The sequence below is a fragment of the Agelaius phoeniceus genome, chromosome 7, assembly GCF_051311805.1.
Source record: "Agelaius phoeniceus isolate bAgePho1 chromosome 7, bAgePho1.hap1, whole genome shotgun sequence".
Classification (NCBI taxonomy): Eukaryota; Metazoa; Chordata; class Aves; order Passeriformes; family Icteridae; genus Agelaius; species Agelaius phoeniceus.
In genome coordinates, this window is record NC_135271.1 from 44308433 (window position 1) to 44328488 (window position 20056).

The following is a 20056-nucleotide window of genomic DNA, read 5'->3' on the forward strand; positions in this document are numbered from 1 at the left end:
ATGTGAATTTAACATCAACATTTCAAGTATACCTTAACCTGTCTATTGTTACCTACTAGAATGGGATTGCATGGAGTTTTCGTTTTTTCCCAACTATGCATCCTAGCTGACACTGCAGACAGCATTTCCATCCTATTAAATCTCCCACTGAACAATAATAAATCTTTCTTCAAAAATTTTTCTTTTCAGATCCTGGGGAAATACTGTCATTCTTTGGCCATTAAAATGTTTCACTAAAGAATGTGATCTGTGGACGATGCACTTAGATGTGTATTTTCCTCTCTTTGATATATTGCAAAGCTACATTGTACTTAACAGTTCCTTGAAGTAAAACCTTTAATAGCAGAAGATAAACAATCCTCATATCTGATGAGAAAATGCCATTTAGGATTCAGCCAAAGATCCTGCAGTTCTGCAGTAGATGTTACTCATTCTCAGCATCACACCTGGCACAAAAATGGCTCAGAGATCTCTCCAGAAAGGAGAGCTTGTGGTGCAAGTGCCAAAAGCCACTTATCCTGCAACAGTTCCTGGAAGGCAGATGCCTCTTGTCTACCTATTTTTATGGTATCTGTCAGACCATCCCACTTCCTCTGCACTTCTTCTGTCTAGCAAAATACCAGCTGGTTATTTCTGGTCATTCTTCTTTGACTAAGCACTGACTAATTTGCTTCTTTGAACTCTGAAGATAAGCTTCTCTGTCCCTTTCCCTGCAGTATCCAAAGAAAAGAACAGTAATGGAAGTCATACATGAGAGTCAAAAGAGATACACAGGAGCTCTTAATGGTTTTTCTGGAGAAGACTGCTTTGCAAATGAAGGTCAGGTCCATTAAAGTTTATCTTGTCTTTCTCAATCTCCAGGCTTCTTGTTTCAGTCTTTCATAAAGGTTGTGATGATGTTTATTTGAACCAAATGAATTTGACCAGGTTGTACACCCGTTTAGCGCAATGTATCAAAGTTTTCCCAGCTTTAGATTGACCAAACTGGATTTTTCACACAGTATTTCCTATGTCTCCTCTCACAAAGTGTCATGGCATGAGACCTACAGGAGTACCCATGCAGGAGGACACCAGGTTTATGCTCTTGCTGGTGGCATTTTCAGAAACCAAAGTGTCCTTCAGCCCAGACTGGGTTGTTCACCTCACCAGGGGTGGTGCCACCCATCCACACAACCTCATTCCCTGTTATTTCCTCTGCTCCCACTCTGTGAATCCCCCCCAGCTCCCAGAGGCTCCCAGTTCTCGCCAGGCTTCACTACCATGGCTTCACATCCAGCTCCAAGGGATGGAGCTGCTGGAGCTCAAGGGCAGGGTAAAGACACATATTATTTAGGAGATTATTTTACTAAGTCCTCCCACAGTGCAGTTTTAATAAAATGAGTCATTTACAAATAATATTCTGTTCTGAGAAAGTATTAAAATCTAACAAATTTCTACTTTCAATGAAAGGAACTCAAATGTTGTTACTGAAAAATCACAGAAAATAAGGGCCAAAAAGGGAACATCAAGCACTATCAACCTCCACAGTAAAGCAAAAGCTATAAAAAAATAACTGAAGTACCAGTGTTAATTTTGTTGCATATTAAGTTAAAAAACATGAACATTTTGAAATTTCTGGCAGAAGAAACCTAAGAAGAAAGCTGTGCACTGATTTTCATTACTTTCACTACCATGACCACAAAGTTGGAATCCAGTAGTGCTTTAAAAGCTCACAAAATTCAAACAATAAAGTGAAACTGCACAACGAATATTAAACATACATTTTCTGTCATTAATATTGATTTTCAGCTCCAGATACGAAGAATTACAAGTTCACCTTTGCCAATAAGCAAAGAAGTGCATTTTTAAATTGGGACAGCAGAGAAAATATGAAATTGTCTATGAGAACCAAATTCTATTGGTACATCAGGCATTCATACAGAAATCTGTTAATACATTCGTGCCTTTGCACAAGCCTGCAGCAGCTGAAGCACTACTTTGTGGAAGTGATTCTACAGCAATTTATTGAAAATACATTTGACTTTTCAGCCTGCAGGGATGGTCCTTCATAGGGCAGATGTACACCCACTTGTGTGATGCAGCAAATACAGCAAAAGCAACAAATGAGACTTTTGCTCAAGGATCATTTATTTTCAATTTTATACATAAAATTCAAGCAGTTTTTTTATGGATAACAGTTAACACCAATCACATGCAATAAACTTAATATTACTTTTTCTTCCTCTAACTACTTCCATCTGCTTTTAGTCAAGACACACACTCACTACAAGCTAGGGATGGCTGTAGGGAACATCATTCCCACACCACCCAGTTAGCACCAAGTGGTCTGCACAAAACCCTCCCCAGTCAGTGTTAAATTCTTTTCCCATAAGAAAAATTAACCCTCTCCCTACACCTGTCTGTAATGGCACAGTGGAATTTTCTCAGGGCTAGGAGTAGGACCCATGATATCCATACAATTACTTAATAATAATTACACGTGGTTATTTATACTTATTTTTATATTGCACCTTGCTACACAACTGTATTCTCCTCGTTGGAACCTCTGAACCATCAAACACAGAGCTGTCTTTGACAGAATCAAATGGCAAAACAGAAGACCAAATTTCAAGTGTCTATAACCTCCTGCTATGATTTCAATATAACATATATTACCTATGTTACATAACATAGATGTCAATTCATTTGAAAGATGTTACCATCCTTACTGGTCTAAATGCTGCACAGACTCATTCCAATCTTCGCCACACAAAATAAATCCCAACAAAACCTTGGAAAGGAAAAATAAAACAACAAGGGAAGGAACGGTGATTGTGATTATTACACCAAGCAGCCTAAACAATGTACTTGCACGTTTCTCACTCTCCATGAAGTTGTGTTACAGTGTTGGTTTTCCCTCATCATCAGCACCCTGTTTTAATTCCAAAATTCTTTGGGATGATCTTTTCTCATGAGAAAAAAATAATAACGTAACATAAGCAATTATTAAATTGCAATATTCTAATGCAAAAATGCAACAGACTAGCGTGTTTTAAAGGTTAGCATTTAAACACAAATTCAGCTGTTTTAACAAACTTCTACCACAGTAATAATTTTTTAATTGTTTGCTGTTCAAATACATTATATCATTATCTAGCCTGTTCTAGATTTCACAGACTTCTACCATCATTTTCCTGCCAGCTAAGGAAAAGATTTCATGAAGTGTGAAGCACTGCAGATTTTAGACCCACACTTCTGCTCAACAGCTATCAGTCTTGAACTTGACATCCATATGTTATTTTCTCCTCCCAAGAAAGTCACTTAGAGCTTTGTGTGCCTGGGAAAAAAAAAAAAAACTAGACAGGCCCTTACTGGCCTCTCATTTCATTTTCAGTGAATGAAAATTGCATTTTGTTGTTACTAAGTACAGATTGACCTATACAAAAGGCTTCTTCTGCCAGTGCTGCACAGGCAATGGATTTTTTTGTCCTTTAGCTTTTATGTGTAAGATGGTTGGGATTTTTTGTCCTTTAGCTTTTATGTGTAACATGGTTGGGATTTTTTGTCCTTTAGCTTTTATGTGTAAGATGGTTAGGATTTTTTGTCCTTTAGCTTTTATGTGTAACATGGTTAGGTCCAAACTCCATTTTCACCTGTAGTGGTGCAGCTGTAACGAGGATGACAGGGAAGCACAAGAGTCACCAATATCAGGACCCTTCCCTGGGAATTTGAGTTCCACATTTCATTAAGGCTTCTGTGAGGCTACAGCCCTGAAGCATCTGTCTTTTTGTGACTGATGTAATTAAACACCCTGAGAAAGAGGCAAAGTGAGGGATCTGCACACTACCACAGAGGAGCTTTAGTCTCTGTTTAGTCTTCACTTGGTTTTAAGTGCTTGCATGGAATTGTGACTTGAAATGTAAGTTTCTGAATAAATGCAATGTGCTCTACTCAAGAAAATAAAAATCTAAAAAAAACCCTTCTCTCTGGTCTTTAGGAGTGAGAAATGCAATGTTCCTGGAAGAGAAATGCATAATTCCTGGAAGAGAAAACACAAAGACCAAGACTTTTCACATTTTCTGTGATCCTGGAGAGCTCTGTTTAGGTTCCCAGATGAGACACTCTAACCTCAGCCTGAGTGCTGAATGCCCATCATTTGTCTGAAATTAATGACCTTTAAAGAATTAAATATCCAAACTAAAGAGCCTCACAACCATGAACCTTCCCCTACATTTTTCTTTAGTAGTGTTATTATGATTCACAGCTGTGCCCAGGGTGTACTGAGTATTGTGCAAACATCAGGGAAAGCACACATATATTTAATTTTTCAAGCATGAATAGGAATGGCCCAGAGAGAAAATGATATATTCATCAATAAATTAATCAGTTGTCTGAGATGAAGAGTGACAGATTGCATCAGTACATCTACATGTGAGCATCCAGAGGACAACTGTTTCAATTGCTCAATGTTTGTCCCATGTAATTTGATTTGCATGCACCTGAGTAGAGGAAAACCAGTGGTCATGTCCTATAGCTAACTCATGTGAGACTTTATGACTCAGTGTAGTCATTCCAGTGAAAAAAGTGGGCCTGGATACACAATTTCTACATTCGTTGGCATTTATAACTGTTAGAATCTGAATTAGCATAAAGCATTAATCTGAAAGCAAAACCTACCCTGAAATTTGTAAGCATTTGCACCATATATTTCAAACAAAATGCCTCCCAGTATGTGGGAGCTCACTATGATAAATCATTTTTCAGCGATTCGTTCTGAAACACAAATAATTTTTTATATAAAATCAGAGTCTGCATTTACATTTGGTATCTTATCCATGGGCTAATGAATAAGCTAATCCTGTAAAATACTCTCACTCACAGAATTCTACCTGCTGAGTTTCCACCTGAGATGTGATACAGACAAATGGAATTCACCTTCTCAGAACACCAGCACCTCTTCCTGCACCAGACTAAACGCCTACCAGGATGTGGCTTTTTGCTGCACCTGGTTATTTCTGTGCAGCTGAACCTTACCTGTGGCTGTGGTGAGCTGAAGGGGGGATCTCCAGAGCAGCCCTGGGACAGATGTGAGCAGCCACTCCATGTCCCAGCACTCTGCAAACAGCCCCTGCCTCTCCCAGTGACCAGGGCTGGTCAGACCTGCGCTGGCCACAGCCCTTCACAAAGATCACATTTACAAACCCATAAATTCTGAACCTTCTCTCAGTCTCTGACCACAAAGAAAGCCTTCACTGCAGAGTTTGGTCTATGCATTGTTTTGAGGCAGTGCTAGGACTCCTCCATTCACGGTGAAACAATTTTGGCTGATCAGATCAGGAAGATGAATGAGCACGCTGCTTTCTGTGAATCACAAGTCTACACTGGACAAAAAACAGCAGACAGAACAAGCTTGTTTTCTGCTTTGACAATATTATCAGAGATTAGCTGCCTGAGCAGAAAATGAACTGCAACAGCAGAAGCTATATTTGTATATTTTTCAAAATTATGCTTTAGCAACATAAATGTCAGGAAACTAAGAATAATGGGTTTCAAAACACCAGAGTTCGATTCCACCTGCTCTCCATTATGATTCTTAAACTAGGCTCAGTATGAACCCACAATACTGCAGCTACAGAAAGAAATAATGGTTGTTATTATGAAATGAGTGCAGCCTTATACTACACAGATATACACTGCAAAAAAAAAGTTATTATTCTGTTATCATTCTTTTCTCTGTTATCATTCTTTCCTTACATTACTGTAATCCAGAAATAATTATATGAGAACTATTATTCTGACACTTACTTGGGGTGCTAAGGAATAATTTAATGTTCATTTTAATAATTTTTATCATGCTCAGACTCTGTTTATTGCTGTATATTTATAACAAAGTAAATCCACTCTTGATGAGAATTCTACAAGCATGCATATTTCAGACAGCCCTGAAATGAAGAGCAAAATGAATTTATTGACCAGGCATTGATTAGCACTTGATCATGAAAGTATTGCACAAAACAACAGTGCCAGAATATTTTGAGAGCACCAAATTTTCAGCTACTAAAGATGATACATGGGGCTCCACTGACTTCAAGGATCTCACACATTTAAGTCTGCAGAGATTTTACTGAAGCCTGGTGCAATTTCATGCTGGAGAGCAACATCTGCAACAACTCTCAGAGCCCTGAGACCACAGTGTGCAGGAGCAGCATCAGAGAAAGCAGCTGGAACTTCCAAATGGTCTTTTACATGTATTTCTGCAGTAAAATTAAGTTTATTAAGTGCTTGACAGCAAGAGATCTGTTCTTTCAGCTAAGTGGAAAAGCTGATTTCATGGTCTAAGTCCTTCTTGTCAATATTAGTGAACAAAAGGTGACAGCTTCATTTTCCCTCAAGCAATGATTCTGCTCCATACCCAGCCTAGCCTAGTTCAGCTTTCTCTGAAAGGGTGGCCAGGCACTGGAAAAGGCCACACAGGGAAGGGGTCGAATCATCACCTCTGGAAGTTTCCAAAGAATGTGTGAATGTGGCACTTAGGGACACTGTCTAGTCATGAACGTGGCAGAGCTGGGTTAACAGTTGGACTCGATAATCTTAGAGGTCTTTTCCAACCTTAAAATTCTGTGATTTATGATCTCAAGCCTCATTTGCCATAAACATTACCTAATAAGGAAACTACTTTATGTATTCAGATCATCATGAGATTTTTCAGTCTCCTTCAAAATTACCATGTGAAAGATCAGAGTTCAGCTAGGGCAGCATCATAATCCCATCAAAAGAAAACACTCCATACCAGTCAAGACAAACCATTCCAACTTACTCTAATGCTGGAAAAATCCAGTGCTGGAGGCAACCAGACCAGTCTTGACAGGAAGGGTGGGGAGTGGACCATAAAAAAGAAAGAAGTCTGCTTACAAACACTTGGTTGGAAAAGGAAGCTCCTGAACCTCTTCCTTACTCTCCACGTGGACATCACTCCCCTTAGCATTTTTCCTACAGTTATCAAATAACATCAGTTCCCTGGCCTAATATCTTGACTATATCATGTGGGACACACTTGCAAGAAAGCATTTTGAAGCCTTTAAGGGGACAAAACAGGAATTTAAATGAGGAATTTCTAGGGGATTCAGGAAGAGCAGTGAGAATAGTCAGAGTAGCCCAACAACTACCAGAACAGGTCCCTGTTTTTCACTGAAATGGAACATCAGGGCTGTATTTCCAACACTTCACCATTACAGACAGGAGGGAAAATGGAAAGAGGACGCTTTAAATAGCAGTTGTTTGCAGATAATTGTCAGTGTCAGATACCCCAAAGTGACAACTAGACATTTCTATCAAACAGGCAGCAAACTCTGGTGACCTGGCATCTCTCCCAACTCATGGATTGGCTGGAGGAACCTGCTAAAAGGACAGCACTGAGGAAGAGAGCAGCCAGTGCAAGGCAGTAAAATGAACAGAACTTCATGAAATTGCATGGGGACAGCAAAGTGATCCCAGAAGTCACTGTATTTTCCTCAAAGATTGAAAATTTTTAATAGTAAAGACATGAAAAGCCCTGGCAAGGCTTTTGTGGCATGTAAGTTAACTGCCAACTACCTAATAAGAGATTCCATACAGAGATTTAATATGTATCCGTGTGCTGATTCCTCTCTTATTCTTCATAAATTTAGTCTCAGCAAACCATGGGGACAGATACATTCCAAAAACATATAAGTAGTTACTGATTTCAGTAGTTCAGTGCCTATCCCCTCCAGCTGAATATGCAGCCACAGGATATCCAGACAGGGACTACATTCTTTGCTGTTTGTTTCTCTAAACACTACCAGACTGCCAAAAAACAAGGGGGAAAAAAAGAATTCAGCCTAAACAACCTTAAAAAATGTTTTTAAGGATCCTTTTAAAAGACACGGTTTTAGTTATCTATATTACACTTAATTCTTGCTATCCTGACAAATGAAAATGAAAAATAAAATTAAGCCATATCACAATATTCTGTAAAACTACAGTGTTAATAGGTAACAAGGTTATTCTGTAACTTAGTATTTACCTTTATGTTGCTTCAGTAGCAAAGACAGACCACTGTATTTCCATGAAGCAGAACAAAATGGAAACTTGTTTCACTCTCTTGTTAACATTCAAATTCTTTACAGTGTCAGATTCCGCTTTTAAGTGTCCCTCCTCTTTTTTTCTTATTTCTGAACCAAGTTATTGTACCTGTGTTTCCATATAAATTGCTCTGAGTAATATATGTTGAGTTTCCAGAGACCATTTGGTCAGATTTTAATCACCTCTCCTGGGAGCTGACACCAACTTCCAGCAGCAGGTCATACAATGCAGATTAGAATAACAAAAGACATGCTGCTGTGATTCCAAAATAAAAAAAAAAATAGGGGAAAAACAATACAAGTCTGTCTTTATCAAGCTTAAGAATGATGTTTTGGGACTTCTTTGATGTCTCCTAGGCAGAGCCTTCCTTTTGTTTGTATTAAAGCACAAATTCAATCGCTTCTGATTTTTCCCTCTCTAAAACAGAGAATGTGCCGCTGAAAAGATTTTGTTCCACATTCCATGTTTCTTTTTCTCTTTCATGTGTTACTTAATAGCCCAAGATACAAAGCTTGTATTTTGCAAATTTGCATTGAACTAAAATTTGTATTTACACAATGATGCATTTTTTCCTGTTTTGAAATAAAAGAAATAGATTTTAATTTTTCCCATATAAAAGTGATTTGGGTTTAGTTTGGATTTTTTTTTCCCATTCAAATTCTTTGTTTAAAAGGTAAACTAGAAAAATGTCATGGAACTTATAGAAAAACAGTGTTCTAAAAAGAAAATGGAATTTCTCTTTCAGATTAGCATTGTCTTAGGTTATCTGTCAGTATATACAGATAAATTATATATTTCTCCCTTACAATTCACTATTCTTTATTATAGCATTCCCACTAAAAATCCCAAACAGATTAAGATTTGTCATATTGGACCTCTTTGGTAAAAAGCAACCCACTGCATAATGATTTTTACACTATTCTCCAAAATGAACAGTTCCACATGTATAAATGCTAGCAGGAATCAACATCTCCTGTTTCTTTCTCTGACCTTCGACAATTCTATACTCTGCAGAAAAAAACCCAACAGTTTTACTAATTTATAAGCACCATGCAGACAAAGGCAGTCTAGAGAAAAACCTTTTTAGCAGTTGCAAAGGAAAAAAAAAAACATGAGAAAGCTTCCACACAGAAAGAAATTCTGAGAGACCAAAGAAAAACAAAAAGGAAGAGGTGTGAAATTTAAAATATTCCCAATACTCACTGAAAGCAGCCACTGCAAGAGCCAGTGTGACAATAATGGAGACCCAGGAAACCCACAATGCCTTCTTTCTGTAGCTTTGAGCTTCATGAGGTTTTAGCCTTGTACTGCTTTCTAGTAAACCTGATAAGCAATAAGCAAAGAAGGTATGAACAATGCATCGCTCCTTTCAAATACACAGCTGTGTTAGTTCAGCCCTAGAAGACACATTTACATTCTATATTACACACAGAAGCAATACAGAATCAAATCCTGCTCACGTTATTAAGGTGAAGTGAATGAGGCCACCAGAAACATGTGAGTAAGCAAGAAGAGCACACACAAGAGGTTTTGACTCCACACATCAATCCCTTAAAAAGAGCACTGCATTCCAGTCATGGAAATTCACAAATCAATATGGTTTCCAGCCATACCTCTCCACAAGAAATGGCTCAGTCCTGTACTCCCTCAGATCAAAATTTGTTTCAGAACTTGAGGATCCTGGGGCTAATTAACATAGGAGAAAAACTCCTGCTCAGCAGTGCCAGTGGAATCACCTCCCAAAGCACAGGGATACACTGCACATATTGATCATCAAAGCACAAGTGGGCATGCCCCAGAATCAAAGCTGGCACAGCTGGAAAAGCCCCTTGAAGCCCCTCGTCCCTCATTTGGGGTAAGAACACATTCCCATCTAGAACTAATTGAAGAACCAGCTCTGTCCTTGCTGCAAACGGTGCAGAAGGCTGTTGAGCACAAAGGAATGCTATTGCTTTTTCTCTTTTCTGATGCTTTCAGTCTGTGGAAGTCTTTTGTCCACAGATCTTACATCACAGAGAATGCAGGTTAAACATAAATTAACATTCTTTGGTTTTTATTCTCTCAGTCTGAGTCTAAAGCCACTTCTAAAATGCATTCAGAATTTTACATATTTCCATTCTGTATATCCCATTCTGATTAGTTTATGCTTAATACATTCATCTAATTTGAAACATACATTCTCTGTCACCATTATGTTTCAGCTCAAATCTGCTTAACTGGAGAGAAAACCTGATGGCTTTAAATTTCTTAATGAGTTACTCCAGAAGATGTGGGTGGCTCCTCTCAGATGATGAGCACTTTTCAGAGGGATTTGCCTGCACTGAATGCATTGAACTGAGACACTGGTTTAACAGCACAACTTTCAGTAGCTGCTCTAAGGTCTCAGACAAAGGGTGGAGAAGAGAGGCTGTGTCAGACCCAGCACCAGATTAAAACAGAAGAGTCGAAGCTGTTACTGTCCTCACCTTCCCCAGTTTTCTCTCTGGTGGCTATTGCCACTTTCAAGGCAGGGACATCTGATCTGGTTCTCAGGGTACTCCTGAATCCACACCATGTTTAACCAACTTTATTAACCTTCACAGATATTAATTTCAACTGACTGTAATATACTGGCTGAAAACAGCAATGGTTTTGGAATCAATTCAGAACTGAATCAGACATCTCTGCCTTGGGGGCAGCATTATGTCAGCAGAGGGGCAGGCATCCAGGGGTGGTCAAATTTGAGCCATCAGATTTTATTCTGCCACTTGGAGTCTGTTAAAATCACTGATTGTAATCCCAGCATAATTGGTGGGATACACACTGTCTTGGAAAAATTCTTTATGCCTTTTACACCCCAGTTACAATAAAGCACAGAGAGTTTCTTTATGGGAGTTCAGAAAGCCACCCTGAAAATTTCATGCTTGTATTGTATTTTTAGAAAATTTAAAATATTATCACACTTTGTGCTACACACTCCCCCCTTTATGAATAGAAAAGAATCTACAAACTTGCATGGACCAGGCCCTATACTGGAATTATGTCTATTTCTTAATACATGCATTCTTTGTCTAATACACAAAAACTGATAGATGACAACTCCAAAAGCTTTGAGTCCTTTACTGATAGTGTTGCACAGCTATTTCTCACATGCCTGCTTTCATTTGGGTGAATTTTTTTTCCCCCACAAATGTTTGGCCTATCTTCTGCTACTATATATAACGATGTACAGTTTAATTGCTGTCTGCTATGAGGTAATTCAGCAACACATCTTGAAACATAGGAGGGATTTCTACTAATCTAACCATAGAGAAAATACATCTTTCACATTGTGTGTGTTCACCCCTCCTGTCCCCTCCTCAAACCAAGGATTTCAAATTATGGTCCAAATCTTTTTGGAACGTAAAGCAAAGGTTTTCTCAGCCAATTTTGGCTCTCAATATTTCAAACCTCAAATAAACACAGATCAGAATGACAGATATCCTCACCTGTTTCTTTCTTTTAAGACATTTTTTTAATTCATGGCTACAGCTCATATTACCTGGGAAGTCCAACATACATAGTTGATACTAACAAATCAAACAATACCCTAATTAAACTGAGGGATGAATAACAAGCCCCAGAGCTAGTGCAGCACTCCTGATTACTATTCGCATGTCAAGCACGTGTCCAGTATGACAGAGACTGCAGTCTTTATAAAACTCCACCACTTCTGCCGTGTGTGTGTGTGTGTTTCTCTGTCTCTCAAAATGGCTGGCATATTCTGGCTGTCAGCGATGTGATCCCTTCCTTCCTGAAATAATTCAAATATATTTTCTGTCTTTAAAATTTTCACCCCCAAGAAAGATCATATAATTCTTAGGAGTGTCCTGAGGCCAGCACAAAAAGATACAAACTCATTCACATGACTACCAAGCCCATAGAATAAAAATTATTTAGAGGCAACAACAGCTCATTAATTTACACACAAGAACAAAAATCACAAGGTAAACTTCCATATTTCTTCACTGACCATAAGAAAGCAAGCATCCACAGGAGGATGGAAGTTAATCTTTCAGTATGACCTGCACCGCTACAAAAATAAAAAGCTACCATCTACAAATGAAATTCCTCCACCCTGAAATTAACATACTGAGTAATTTTATTGCCAATAATTTATTTAACACATGGATGTCCTTGAGGTATAGAAAAGACGAGGAACTGATTAAATTCACTGGATTTTTAATTTCTCTTTCAGCATCTTCACATATTAACAGATTTTCTTCCCATAAAAAAATCAGAAGGAGAAAAAAACCTGCCCAACAGTTGCAGAACACAAGCTTGGCATATTTGTGAAGTGATTCTAGGATATTCTTTACCATATGCTGACTTACCAGAAGTACTTTTCTATTTGGCTAAGGGATCATTTTAAAATGTCACGTTAGAAATTGTGGAAGAGATAAGGCTAATAAAAAACCTGTTCACCTAAGGATGTTAATTTAAGCGTCCCATCCACAAAATTATCACCGATTTTGGATCTGGCTCTTAAAGAGCAAATATCTAGTTCCAAAATTTAGGGTTAGTATTTATTTTTAGCAAACATGGAAGCATCATGTCTATAACTGGATCTGGTATGATTCATTGGAAAAGATTGTAGGAAAAAGTACAATCTAAAAGGACAGACTGCTACCATTTTCAACAGGGACAACCTGCAAAAAGCATACCAGATTTCCCTCTGCAATGAAATTATCCTGGTACACATGGAACCAGTAACTACAGGAAAGGCTAAAAGAAAGGTACTGCAAGGGCCATAGAAAGAGCATGGAGGCAAGGAAGAAAACTAAATCAGCAGCTTTAGCTTCCTCTCCCTCATAGAAAGAGATGGGTTAGGTACAACAGACACTATCATTATGGAATTACCCTTAATGCCAAAAGGGACAGCCTTCACCTTTGACTCTGTCATACTGGGCACTAATTAAAATTTTCTGTAACCAAACTTATGTGTTGGAACCATAATCAAAATTCCTCACTCATGTAAAAGAGAGCTCAGATTGCCCTCAGGCAGGCACAAAGCCTGTCCTCAGCCACTGGCAGTGACAGTGAGGGTACCCCTTGAGTAAGGGCTGTCCCCAGCCCCAGCATGACTGGAAGCTGTCAGGAAGGTGGTGAATGCTCTTCCCCCTCACTCCTCTACTTCGTGCCTACGATCTGTGAGCAGGCACGGGCTTCAGGAAGCTGGGCATGGAACAGGACATAGAGGGGTTACGTGTAAAGGGGCTGGGGATGAACACTGAGAACACAAAAGGGACTCCTGGATGCTGAAAGCAAAACGGAAAAGGAAGAAAAGGCAACAGAGAGACAGGCTAAGGGAAGCCAATAGATGAATTTAAAAGATGGAGACAAATTGTGAGGAAGAGGAGCCTGGAGGCGTTGTGGAGGACAGGGCAGTGGGGAGGGTTAAAATGGCAGCTGCCTTTGTGGGCGGCAGGTGAGTGAGCCCTGAACAGATGTCCGAAATGGATGTGCTTCGTTCGCACTAAAGCGTTACGCGGTTTGGCAGCTTCCAAACACCTGGTCAGGTATTTCCGCAGATAACAAAAAACGAGTTGTGTGGAAGTGCAGAGCTCGGTGGGGGAAGGGAGACAAGTGCCCCGACTTTAACCCGCAGCCTGGCTGGGGCGGCCCCCCCAGAAACGCCGCGCTGTGCCCCTGCTCGGGCGGGGGGCGGCTGCGACCACCCCAAGGGCTTGGGCACCTCAGCGGCCTCCGAGGAGAGCCCCGAGAGCCCCGAGAGCCCCGGGAGCGCCGCCGCCACCGCGCCCCTGGGCCGGGCGCTGCCTGCGGAGCCGTGTGCCGCCCGCAGCCGCTCCGCCGCCAGGCAGGCAAGTTCCCTGGCGAGCTGCGAACAGCCACGAATAGAGTTTATAAAAATACTTCAAAGCTGTCGCGGAGCGCTCGCACGGGAGCTAAAACGGGGCAGAGCTTGGAGGGTGGCGCGGGGGGGAGGTTAAGCGGCTGCCAGCGGCGGGATGAGGGGTGGGCGAGCTGGGCTGGAGGGGGGAGTTCGGGGGGCAAGAACCGGTGTGCGGCTGAAGGGCAGAAGGGGAGGGGACGGGCAGGGCGGCTGCGGCGGCATGGGCAGGGTACGGGTCCAGGAGAGCGAGCCAGAGGATGCTGCGGAGAGGGTGTCGGAGGAGCCGTCGGGGTGGGTATCAGGCGCCTCAGGACTCAGGGGAGGTGGTGGGGCTCGCCACAGCGCAGGGCAGCGTGCAGGAAGGCGGGGGACGGACGGACGGACGAGCGCTCACCTCTGTCCTCCAGCCCCTCGCTGAACTGCCCGCTCTCCCCGATCCGCAGCTGCTCCTGCTGCTGCTCCCGGGGGGCACCGGGCGGGTTGGCCCCGGGGGGCTGCACGATGGCGGGGTCCGGAGTGGTGTCCAGGGGGGCAGCGGGCGGCTCCATCTCTTGCGGGGCGGCGGGAAGCGGCCGGCGGCTGTGGCGGGGAAGCGAGGAGCGAGCGGAGCATCCAGCCCGGGTGCGAGCCCGGGGAGAGGAGGAGACTCCGGCTCAGAGCATCAGGGAGACGAGGACGGGCAGCGAACAAACTCCGGGTGCTCCGCGCCAGCCGCTGCCCGCGGCCGCCTCATCACTGCCCGCGGCGAGAGGCGCAGGTGGAGCGCGGTGCCGCCTCCCGGCGCTGCCCGTCCCCTCCCCGCCCCGCCGAGCTCAGCGAGCGGGAGCCTCCTCAGCCTCCCCTCGCCATGGCGGGCTCTGCCTCCTCCTCCTCCTCCTCCTCTCCTCCTCCTCCTCCCGCAGCCGAGCCTCGGGGGGAAGCGCTGTCCAGGGGCTGTCGGAGCCGGAGCGCTCCCGCTGCTGCCGAGGGCTGCGGGTGCCGGCCCTGTCCGCCTCGCCTCCCCTCACACAGGTAAAGACACAGCTCGCCTTGGCTGGGGATGTGCTCGTTCCCCCCCTGCCTTTTGCCTTTTTCGGGATCGGAGCAGAATCGCCTCACACAGGCGCCTCTCAGAGCCCGCAGCGCTGTCGGTCTGTCACACTCAGAGTTGCCCTAAAACTGCCCTCGAACGTGCAGCGATCTCATGTTGAAGCGTGGGGTTACACTCGCTGGCCTTCTCAGATTGCTCACCTGCCTTTACTAGGGCTGCAGAACAACATAGGGGGAAAAAACTAAAATCTCAGGGGCACAGAAATGCTTTTTAAAAGATGTAAAATTTTACAGATAAATCTGTGCCAGGGCTGCTCGCTCTTCTGTGCTGGTTTCTAATGGCTGGATGGAGAGGTGCAAACAAACAAAGCATTCTTTGTGAGGGCACAGTCTCCCAACTGCATGCTTACTAGCATGTAGATATATTTTGAAGCTGCAGCATGTTTTTGACTTGAAAAATTTGTCTAGGAAAATATCAAAGGACGTTTAAACATTGCAGCCCTGGTCCTTTGGTGATACATAAGTATAAAATCCCGATTAAAGTTGTATGAAGATCAAGTTGCCTTTCTCCTTTGACAAATTAGTGAATTTGGGGAGTATAGAAAGGCCAGCAGGAAATTAATATTTATGCCAACATAGAGACATGATTTTATAAACTGTCAGAATCTTGCTGATGTCAGTCTTACAAAAAAGTTTCATAGCAGTTTAGTAACACCTCTCTAAAAATGGTCTGTGCAACATTGTTAATGTCTTAATTTTAAGAAATGGCTCGATTTTAAGAAATGCCTCTTAAAACAGTATACTAATCTTTAAAATCTTTTCATTGGAATTTTTAAATCATTAATTATTTGAAAAAGTATAAGTAAAATATAAGTAAATGTAAGTAACATAAAATGCTCATTTAGAAACTGATTGGCATTTTGGCTGTCTTATGGAATGGAGATGGCTGTTGTAATGAGAGGGATTGGTGTTTTTAATCTTATGATTTATTTCTGTATAGTATACCATACCTACTGTATGAAATATTTTTGAAGTCTTCATGACTCTCACCCAAATTTCACCTTCACCCCTAGCTATCCTACCCTGCTTTGTGATCCCAGAGCTCTTGCTCTTCTAGCTGGATCAGCATTAATATCAATATAAGCAATGCCAAAATTACTTGCTTTTTCCTCATGAAATGGATAGTAAATTACAACATGCCTCTTTGATGCTAATGTCAAAAGAGTTTTTTTTCTCATGTGCATAAGTTAACACAAGTGAGTTCTTTTGAGGGAACTGTTATTTTTGAGGTTTGGACTGAGTTGGGAGGAGTTGAAAATTAGTAATTGCATTAAAAATGGATTTTTTTTTTTTCTTTAAGGGCTCTGTATTAAGCTCTGGTTACCTAGAACCCGCAAGATGCTACAGCAGATGGATGTGTGCACATGAGAGGTAAATGAAAAGTAGAAAAGCCTTGCCTTTTGTTGCTTACTATAAAAATAGATTGTGATGTGTTTCTTTCACTTAAAGTGTGTCTGTAAAGTGAGAATCCTTAAATGAGTGGAACCAGTTTTGTAACCTGGTCAGAGAGAAGGAATGGGCACCAACCACTCTTGGAGACCTCACAGGGACACAGAAACCTCTGGTGGCACCATCCCGTGCAGAGCACAGCCAGGACAAACCATGAAGGGTCCCTTGAAATTGCTGCAACAGATACAATGCTCCCTAATGCAGTTATTGCCAGATCCCTCCTCTTTTATGGAGATAAATCCATATCTGATGTATTCCAGTAAGAACTTCCTTATTCCCTGATAAATGAGAAACTGACCAGTGACTCTCCTTGAACAAACACCACCTCCTTTCTCTTCGTCTCTCAGAGCTATTTTGGTATTCTTAGAACTTCCAGAAATCAAACCAAGAGGAAAGTGCCTGGAGATTCCTAATTCCATTTCTTTAAAAGGAGGTCACAGGGGTAGGTTTTCAAATGATTTAGAGAAAAATAGGAACTAGGAACACCAAAGCACAAGTTTTAAACTTTAATGGGTTTCTTTCTCTTTTTTTCAGTTGCCCTCAATTGCTGTTCTTACATAAAACTGTGTCTGGCAGGGACTGGAGCTATCTCTAATTGTATAATTGCTATAGTGTTCAGGCTATACCAAAGAATATGATGCCTGCAAAGAGTATTGTAGTTTATTTTAAATGACTCCCTTCAGTGCTTTCAAACACAGCATGAGAAGGGTCATACACTGCATTTAGCAAATACAAATTCAAAACATTAGGCAGATCCACAATGAAGGGCCTTTCAGAACACTCCATTGTCTATACAAACTGGCTACTAAGAAGCAGAAAGACTGTCATATCATAGCTGCTGGAAGCTGCTTTCCAGAATTGCCTCTTATTTCTCATGGCATTCACACAAAGTGTATTCAATTGGATAAAGATGTAGGGCTAGATTTTTAAAGTCATGGATCCTGTTTTCCAGCCCTGTTTGGACTTCTTGTGTATGAAACCCATAGGCAAAGTTAATGAAGACAAAAAGCCTCACTCTAATAGCCATATTAATACATTATTTTATTTCTTGGTCCCTCAAACCTCCCATTGGTGGATAGGAATAATGGAAACCCAAAATCAATTATTAAAAAAAAAAAGTCTCTGTATTCAGTCTAACTAGACTGACACCATCCTATCTCCTGTAGCTGCTGCAAGATTAATACACATTTTCAGAACTTTGTTCCCAGCTGGAGCTGCCTATTATTTTCATAATATTTTGACTTCCAGAGAAAGGAAATTTCAGCTTAGATGAAAGTCTCATGCACCACAGCAAACAGCAACACAAAGAATTTCTTCCTTATCTGTATTGTCTGTGGTCTGCTTTTGTTGTGGTTCTTTTATCTCCTTCTTTCCTTTCCTTCCTTTCCTTCCTTTCCTTCCTTTCCTTCCTTTCCTTCCTTTCCTTCTTTTCCTTCCTCCCTCCCTCCCTCCCTGCCTATGAATAATGTCAATTGGATTTGAATTTCTGGTTTTCCTTTTCATTTTAGCACTACTGACTGGAATGTTTTCACTTGAATTAGCAGAGCACAGTGGTGCACTCAAAGGCTCCTGAGAAGGAATTTTGCTTGGTTTCATTGATGTTAGCTTGTCCATGTTCCATATTGACCAACATCTTAAGTGCAGCACTTAAATTAAGAGCACTCTTGCAGGTTTGGAAAGAGCTGGTCAGCTGACCTGGTGATTATTTGTTATTGTGCTTAAAGGCATAAGAGCAAGATAATCCCGTACACCATTTTGTTCACTTTGCATTTCACACATACACTAAACACAAAACTGCCCTTTTTTGGCAGCAAAATTCTGTGTTTGTCAGTGGTATTGTATTGCAGGAAGTGCAAGTGTCAGCCAGGGTGGTTTATTAGTTTGGTCTATCAGACATTTCATGGCTGAGAGTCAAAAGAAAATTCTCACTTCTTACTGGATCAATGTGCCTTTCATGGCCCTACAGCAGGAGCAGTGCTGCAGAGACACATCTCAAACAAAACTAAGAACCAATCCAGCTCTAAAGGTGGATAAAGGTCATCATGACCTCATAAAGGTCATCACTATAGCTCATCTTCAGTGTCACTCCTCTAGGACCAAAGTCTGAAACTGAGTTATCCTGGTATTCCAAAAGACAGCACCTTCCATAAGTGCTTATGGTGCTGAAGTGCTCAGTAATTTTGCACTACAGCTCCCTATTCATGTCTGTCTGTGGATGAGGTGATAAGATACTCGAGGTCACTTAGACATGTCCTTCTCTAATGACTAGGTTAAATATGTCTGTTTACTGAGGAAAACCCCTAAATTCTGTATTTCACTTTTTTTAACAAACTTTATCACTTCTTTAATAGTCCCTCAACCATCCTGTGTGACATTGGCTGCCATAGTCTTCTTTTCTCCTACAGTTTTCTTCTACAAACAAGTTAGGCTACACACTGTAGGATGTTTTTTAGCTCTTTGTTTTTTTGCTAGTTTATTGGGTGGCATGCAGGCAGAGGCAGACACAGATCTTGCTCTTGTTCTGTAGCTCACCTGTAGCCCCACAGCACTTTCAGTGGTCAATAGGATCTTTTAACCTGGTCTGGATGCCTCTCAGTATTAGTATTATACACCTTCTTTTTTTCATTTACACTAAAAATAATGTTGATGTTGGTACACAACAGTACATTAATTTTTAAACTACTGAGCTTGCTTAAATTATTATCCAATGTATGTCAGTGGTTTAGTGTTTTTCTCTTGCACTGGGTTAAATAGAGTTTAAATTGAAATTGTCTCTCTTCTTGGCATTTTTAGACTGAATATTAACTTTGGGTCAAAAGTAATCAGAATGTTATTTTGGCAAAAGAATATGATAATTCAGTACCTTTTCCTTCAGGCTGTGAAGAGAACCCATAATATGATTCCCAGAGAATACAGCATGCAGTGACCTTGGTAAGTAATTGATGAGACCTCACATAAGTGCCTACCCTTTCCCTATACAATGCTGTTGCAGGATCATATTTGCAAAAAATGCCACAGCCAGCACGAGCCACAAGCACTGATAGATTCCATTGTGGCAACAAAGGAGGAATAAAAGCACAGGCTGCAAAGTATGTCATCTGAAAATGAGCAGAAAATCTTGGAAAAGATTCTTTACAGTGAGAATTTTCAAACTATTTTAAGAGCCATTCTTCATTCAAGATAAAACTGCTGTGTAAATATGGGAAACCATAAAAACTAATCTCATGATTTTGTTCAGAGAAATATTTTGCAGTTAAGCAAGACTAAATGTGTCTATTCCAAACAATGTTGTTTCTTTATACCACTGCAGACCTCTCGTTTCCAGGTTTTATGTAACTGAATAAAACTGGCTTATTTGACTGTGGTTTTATTTCATTGTTAATATTCACAAGTATTGAAGAGAAATGGAAGGGAAAATTAATTTTCAAGAGGTAACAACCTGTTACTTAAGTCATAATCTTCCTCTTTTATACTTTTTTCCTGCTTTCCACACCATGTAGAGAGATCCTATTCCCAATGAGACTCTATCCATAGCCTATTGGATGATGTGACTTTAAGCAGCTG

At 41.1% G+C, this 20056-nt stretch overlaps 2 protein-coding genes across 3 annotated transcripts in view; one reads left to right on the forward strand and one right to left on the reverse strand.

The window, feature by feature from the left end:
• TMEM163 (transmembrane protein 163) overlaps positions 1 to 14718 on the reverse strand; it is an 88239-nt gene extending 73521 nt beyond the window's left edge. Inside the window, exons 1-2 of the mRNA XM_054636366.2 lie at positions 14349 to 14718; positions 9286 to 9405 (exon numbers count right to left, since the gene is read on the reverse strand). Coding sequence (XP_054492341.1) covers positions 9286 to 9405; positions 14349 to 14502 — 274 coding nt within the window. The 5' untranslated portion in view covers positions 14503 to 14718. The remainder of the gene's footprint in view (positions 1 to 9285; positions 9406 to 14348) is intronic.
• ACMSD (aminocarboxymuconate semialdehyde decarboxylase) overlaps positions 14138 to 20056 on the forward strand; it is a 39369-nt gene continuing 33450 nt past the window's right edge. Inside the window, exons 1-3 of one of the 2 annotated variants that reach the window (XM_054636363.2) lie at positions 14138 to 14245; positions 16344 to 16414; positions 19368 to 19423. The gene's annotated coding sequence lies outside the window, so the exon portion shown is untranslated. Of the gene's footprint in view, positions 14246 to 14823; positions 14966 to 16343; positions 16415 to 19367; positions 19424 to 20056 lie in introns of those variants that run through there. The other variant, XM_054636364.2, reaches the window with a different exon arrangement.